Source organism: Phaethon lepturus, unplaced genomic scaffold (assembly GCF_000687285.1).
Source record: "Phaethon lepturus isolate BGI_N335 unplaced genomic scaffold, ASM68728v1 Scaffold56853, whole genome shotgun sequence".
In the NCBI taxonomy this organism is placed as follows: domain Eukaryota; kingdom Metazoa; phylum Chordata; class Aves; order Phaethontiformes; family Phaethontidae; genus Phaethon; species Phaethon lepturus.
In genome coordinates, this window is record NW_010530933.1 from 4,705 (window position 1) to 11,787 (window position 7,083).

The following is a 7,083-nucleotide window of genomic DNA, read 5'->3' on the forward strand; positions in this document are numbered from 1 at the left end:
AAGTCCTTTCTCCTGTTGAGTTGGTTTTTAGGATTGACCTATCAAATATGATTCCCTCAGCCTATCACCTGAGCTCTGGGATCTCCGATTTCAGTATGTGTTAAAAAGGACCAAGTGGCAATCACTTCAGCCCAGGGTTCCCCTCTCTGGTGAGGACCTTCACTACGTGGGCAGGGCTCAGTGTTGATAAGAAATTCCACTGCAGGCTTTCTTAATGCAACTTGTATCAGACTTAGCAGAGGCTTGTGAATAGCTTTTGATCTCAAAGAATTAGTGACAATTGATGAAAGAACATTGTCTCAAGAGAGTACTTAACCAGCTCTAGCAGTGTTGTGTTCAATCGCTTGCCCTCTTTTCCCAGCTATAATAAAAACCTCTCTGCTTGCTGTGAACCTCACCTATCAGGTAGTAGGCTATCATGGCTGACACAATGTATTAATCAGGTTCAGCTGCCAATATTAAATTGTTTAGCTGTTCATATCAAGAGTAAGACAGGGATAAATATTCCATCCTTGGTAATCTGTAATGATATTAGAATCTATTTATTTTTTTAATATGCATTCAAATTAGTTTTTTCCTCAGCCAGCCCAATGGTATGAGAATGATTCTCAGAGGAAAAGACTGAGTTGTACTGTTGAAAATGTGTGGTGAGTCACAGTCATAAAGCTTTGAAAATAAATGTGGAGCCTAGCTACGCAGCTTTGCAGACTTTACGCCAGTTGAAGGAACTTGCCCCAAGTGTTCAGACAATACGTGTGCTTTGCATGTTAATTGAAGCTGACTGGTATCCAGACTGCGGTGGTGTTAATCTTCTCTGCAGTGAGATGTAATGCTATTTTTAAAAAAAATTGACAGCACAAAAACAAGCCCTCTAGCTAAAGGAGATAAATATTTGTACACAGATACTGTTTTATTTATACCAGAGAGGAGAATGCTTGGAGCGGTTACTCAGAAATTTTACATTTCAAGAACACGCTGAAAACGGCTTCACTTTTTCCTGTTGTTCAGTTTGGATCTAGAGTGGCTTTGGGTCTTTGAGCTGTGTAACTTTCATGGACTGAGTTCAGTTGCCCGGTTTCTAGTCACTTTCCATCTCCCTGAATCTTACAATAGCTAGTACATTAGGGAAAAATTAAAAAGAGACGGAGCGGGGCTGTGGAACAGTGTATGCTTTGGATAGCCTCTCGTCTTCACTGAGGACCCAACCTGCCTGCTTTACACAAATCTATTGCTCTGCTGAATTCAGTGGGACTGTTTGGAAGTACTGTCAGGGGGTTTTATGGTGAGTCCATGCAGGTATTTCCCTTGGAAGGGCGGTGCGGGAGGCTGTATTCTGGAATTGGCCCTTTTCCAAGATTTTACACCTACTTGAGCCCCCAGTGGGGTCAGAGGAAGTTAAAATGCATAGCATTGCTCAGGACTAGGCTTTTCCTTTGGGCAGTTAAGGGATTATTCTGAGGACTAAAATGTGAAATAACTGTGAGTAGAACAAAGGCTCTCAGACTTTTCCCGTAATATTTGGCACTTCTTCACAGAGAATTTGCAGACTGAAGGAATAGCTTCCCTTGGAAATCTCATTAAGAAAGGCATTAGCTGTATCTTAATATAATTAAACAACTAGATTTAGAGCTAATACTGTGTGACCAACCAGTTCTTTGTAACTGCTGTGCTGATGACTGTAATCTGAGAAACTTTTGGCTGACCTGCAGCCTGGCTCAGTTGTGGCATGTGCCATGTTCTTAAGACAGCTTACTATTAGAAATGGTTAATACCTCACTTCTGCCCTGGGATTTCTTTATGCACAGGAATTGGCTGCTTCTACAACTAGGTCCATGGGCTTCAATGGAACTAGGTCTGGTAGATCTGTGCAAATTTTTAGTTCTGAACTTGAAAGAAAAAGGAGAGGGGAAAAAGAAACAATGGAAATTTATGGTTTGATCAGTCTATAATAAACTTTTTAAAGCAGAACAGAACAAAACATGCCTTGGTTGAAAAAAGCATTTTGTTCACACAAAACTGTTACAATAAAACCAATTAAATGATGAACTGGGTTCCTTAAATTGATTATAGTAATTATATCAGTGTTTTCTTTTAGTCTGTAGCCCGACAGACTCAGCATTTTCCTGTGACATGGTGCATGTGGCTGAACCCTACTTGCTGCAATGACTAGTCTATGGAGCAAAGATAGGAAGTCAGCATCTTGCCCTCTGCTTCCATTGCTTTAATATAAGCTCCTAAAAATGTTAAAAGTTTGTGGTAATGTTTTCATTTCAGTCAAAATGGTTTGATGAATTTGATTGAATTCTGGAATTACTTCAGCCACCCTGAAACAGAATTTTTCAGCTAATAAATTTGCCTGGATGCCCTTCAGTGGGACAGCCTGGCCTTAACTTTATGATTGCATTCATGACTATTTCAAACAAACAGAGATGCATGGAAAGCATTAAAGACAAAATATCACTAGGCTTTTATTTAGTAAAGGTAACTGGCAGCAGCTGCTGTGACTCAATGAATCAGAAATAGTTATAGATAATGGATGGTAAGACAAAGACAATGCAATTTTTTTTCACATGAGAGCGGCTGATCGTGTGACAAGATTTTATTATAACAACTGTACTTTTGTTTTTCCAAATGATTGATGCATGCAGTAGTCTGCATAATCTTCTTTGATGATGAATGTTGGTGCCATGAAGCAAGCGTTACTCACTGTGCTATTATTGAACATGAATTTTGAATGACTTGCGGCAGAGAGCTGCCGGGTACTTAAATCAATGAAATAAAAGTCAGGAAGAGCCAAAGATAATGTTCCTCCTGCAATATTAACTCCTGTGCCTTGTGTACAAACAATGTTTCTTGTAACTAGTTAAGGGGTCACATCTCTGGACTCCCCATGCATGGGATGAAGGAAGGAGGAGGCATATGAACCAATGCTTACTGTTTGGACATGAAAGTTGTTTTGGTTTTTTTTTTTCTCTTCCTTCCCTCCTGATTGTCAAGAAAAACTGGGAATGAGTAGGAGGGATCAATGGTTTGGCTCTAGGGAGGAGGTGAATTCATCTTCCACATGTGCTGCCCAAGGCTGGAATCAACCTGAAAGGTGGGGGAGCACCTTTCCTAGCTCTGCTCATCAAACACAAGGTGTTACTGCTTGCCCTTGGTGATGCAGTTACACAGAAGAGAGGTATGGGAGCACGGAGCCATATTTCTTCTTCCATGGGGCTGAGGCTGCTCCATGGATTCCCCAAGCTGGGTTCCAGGATTGGAGGGAAATGTACTGGCATAGTTGAATGCTCTCCACCTAGCTTACAGAGACGGGAGGAGTTGTGTTCAGTGTATTTGTACATCACTGACCTTCCCATCTCCACTCTCACATCAGCAATGAAGTATTGTGCAATACTTTTGTTTTTCGACCGCTGACAAGCAGATGAGTTAATCCTCCCAGAGATGGAGGGCCCACTCTTGCTCAAGATTCTTTGTAAAGCTAAATGTGTAGCTGCGTGTCAGCAGTACCACTATCAGTAGGAGTGGCATTTATGTGACGTAGCCAGAGGAACAATATATATTTTTTATTCTTTTTGCTCCCCACAGCCTCACTGTTTATGTGGGGAAAGGGGGCAGGGAGGAAACTCAGCTGGAAAGGGCTGTTGGTGCGGTGCACACGCGCTGACGGACTGCTCCTCAGCTCTGCCATGAAATACAGCCCCATGGAGACTTGATTTCTCCTGAAAGCACTGATGACCCAGGGGCGTTGTGGTAGCAAGGGAACACAGATACTCACTTCACTTTAAGAACTTCATGCACATGTCTACTGTAGGAGGTTGGGTCCCTGCTATGGTAAGTAAAGTGAGAGCAGGCACCTATACTGGGCTTTAGCTCTGAATTACCTTGTGGAAAGGGTTATTTTTCTCCATGGACTGTAGAAAAAACTGAGGAAGAGTAGTCTCCTAGGTAGAAGAAAAATTTTAGGTGACATGACTACTCCTCTAGCTTTTCTTATCTTGAACAGGACAAATTAACAACTTGTGATTTCCACTACACTGTTAAATGTATATTTGACTGTTTATTTAACTGCTATTTAACAAGGATGAAGACATTCACAAAAATGTTTTAACATGACAAATCGTTATCCCATTGTGCTTTTAAAGGAATGATAATTTTCTTCTTCTAATTGTAAGCATGTATATTCTTGGATTTTTAAAAATATTTAGATTTTACTCTTTTACATTTTCTTCTCTTTTTTTTTTTTGCTAATTTTCCACAAAAAGTACAGTAAAGGAGAGGAAAAGACAAAAGAAAATTGCACAAATATATTAATTTTCTTTGACACAGGAGACATTTTCTGCAAAAATTTTTGTTTTCAGAAAGTCTATTGCCCAATAATAATAATAATAACCAGATGAAAATCATAGCATTTCCTAAACTCGTATACTATTTCTGCAATACTATTTCTAAATATACTCTAATAAAATTTTGCATATGTGTACACAAATCATCATAAATGGCTGACGTTTGTCAAAAGATACTACTCAAGAAGTTATTTCCTTTCTTATGGCTGGAATGAAATTGCCCACTCTTAGCTCCTGTGTTAATCCAAGTGTTTTCTGTTTTAACTTATTTCAGTATTAGTAGGGGATGTGCATAACTTGCTGACTTATTTGGGCCTGAATATAATGTGATGTTTGCCTGGCATCATTGTGACTGATCTTTGAAAAAAGATTGTTGTTGATTTCTTGTTTATGGCTTAAAAAACCTTGTAGACTTCCAAAAGTTTTCACCTGCCAATCATGTATGCTAGGTCTCATGCTGGATCCAGTTTTGAACTGGTGCTCACTCTCAAACCTACTTCTCTTTGTACTAATCAGATTTCTGTTTTAATTTTTCTCTAGATTGCGGTCTTTGGTAAAGCAGTTAGAGAGAGGGGAAGCTTCAGTTGTAGACCTAAAGAAGAATTTGGAATATGCTGCGACTGTTCTTGAGTCAGTATACATTGATGAAACTAGGTGAGTTAACTACAGACATCAGCACTCTTCTTATACCTAGTACCAATGACACAAAATTGTAAATTACACGTCATCTGAAAAAGTTGTTTTAGCCAAGATTTATTACTCTCAAACAATATGTGTTTAATCATTAGAATATTGTATTCTGCGTAAAGCAGATCTTCAATCCTTGGTCTTAAAATCTTTAAGTTTCCTAGGGTAGGGGAGGAGATCAAAAGCAATCATAAATTTAATATATATTCTCTTGGAGAAATGTTTTCTTAATAATTGTGTCCCACTTTTTCTGAAAGTTTATTAATTCCTACTCCTCTATTCCTTTTGAATAGTATTAAATCTTTTAATTTGTATCGAGTCTTTGAAATTAAAAATAATTTTACTCCAGGTCATGACAGAGGTCGACTGGGAAGACATTACAGAGGAGTTCCCCTCTCTGTTATATGCCATTTTCCTACTGCTAAATATGCTTGTAGAGTCACCTCAGATGACCAGGATGGGAAAGGAGAGGGCTGTACGATACTAACTGGGAAGTTAGACATGTAAATGAGCTCTGAAGGGCAGAAAGGTCAGGAATATTGGTGAGCTGAATATGAGAAGTCAGTGGATGATTATATAGTTGTGCTTCAGAAGGCTGATACTTCTTGTTTGTCAGCCTAGTACTGAGTTTCACAGTCTGATGTTTAACTATACAAGAGAATAAACAATCTGTTGAAGACTTGTGAAGAATGGAAGTTGTGTTCCATTAGGGCTGATGAACCAAAGACTTTTAACAACTGCTTTAATTAGAATATGTGTGAGTTTCTTTTTTGTTAATAATGTTGCAATGCTCTCCAAAGGAGTCTGTTTAGCCATCTTTTTCCTCCCCTTTCTAGGCGTTTACTGGACACAGAAGATGAGCTCAGTGACATCCAGTCCGACTCTGTGCCCTCAGAGGTCCGGGACTGGTTGGCTTCTACCTTCACACGGCAAATGGGGATGATGCTCAAAAGGACAGAGGAAAAACCCCGGTTCAGGAGTATTGTCCATGCAGTACAAGCTGGGATATTTGTGGAAAGGTAAAGGTGCATGTAATTACTTTGTTCTAGTAGCTGCAGATTGCACCTGTAGTATTGAATGAAGAATGCTTTAATATGCTTCTAATGATGTTTCCACACAGATCTGGATAGCACCCTGAAACCTGGGATTAAGTAATAGGTTGCAACCTGAAACAGCGCATACTGATCTGTTCTTAACATAATACAGATGTAATAGCACAGTTGGAATAATTTTGACAGAGAATATGCACCTCTGCATAGCCCTAGGTCAAGAGTGACAGCTTTTAAAATTCAGTCAGTCCAGACCAAGTCCTCCCTTGCCTCTTTTTACCTCTGTGGTCTAGTATTTCTTATGAAGAACTGTTAAGAAACAGAAGAAAATCCCGCATCATAGAATTACTGGAATGAACTATAGATCAAGACTGATGTGAAAACTTTGTAGCTCAGGATTTCAAACAACCCACTGAATCCTCTCAGCCTTCTCTGTTGTGATTTGCATCAGAACCTACTACTAAAACTTATTTCACTTTTTGAACACTTTAAAACATTTAGTCATTTCAATTTGGACTCACTTCCTATCTTACCTTTTCTTATTGAGTAACCACTCTTCTCTGACATTCTTCCTTCAAGCTAGAAGGAGGGCTGGTGTATGCAAAACGGTCAGCAGACTTCAGGCAGCATGAAAGGCAGCAGGTCCCAGGTCTCTACAGGAAAACTCAGGTCAGGAATGGAAGAGCAGAACACCTTTCACTGTTCATCAGAGTTGCAGTGAGAGCCTACCAGCCATCTGTGCAGGAGGTTGGGCATATCAGACAGCGGACCACAAGCCACACAGACACACAGAAGCCTCCTCTGGCATGTCTATAGCTGTTTTTTTTTGTCTGTGTACCAAAGTTACTGTACGTGTGTTAACAGTGGCAGCAAACTGTGATAGACTAAACCTGTTATTTCTCCTTGGAACAGGTTTCTCCCAGGTTTGACAGGCTTTTTGTGAATTAACATACACTCTCAGTGGGGGACTTGCTCAACAGGGAAGTAAATGAACTGCAGAG

At 39.7% G+C, this 7,083-nt stretch overlaps 1 protein-coding gene across 1 annotated transcript; it reads left to right on the forward strand.

Moving 5' to 3' along the window:
* Window positions 1–4,886: 4,886 nt before the first annotated feature.
* LOC104618716 (calcium/calmodulin-dependent 3',5'-cyclic nucleotide phosphodiesterase 1C-like) lies at window positions 4,887–6,052 on the forward strand (the record flags this gene model as incomplete). The annotated part of the gene is made up of 2 exons (XM_010284385.1): window positions 4,887–5,000; window positions 5,870–6,052. Coding segments are annotated over 2 exons (297 nt in total), but the record flags the coding sequence as incomplete, so codon positions are not given.
* Between the last annotated feature and the right edge of the window lie 1,031 nt (window positions 6,053–7,083).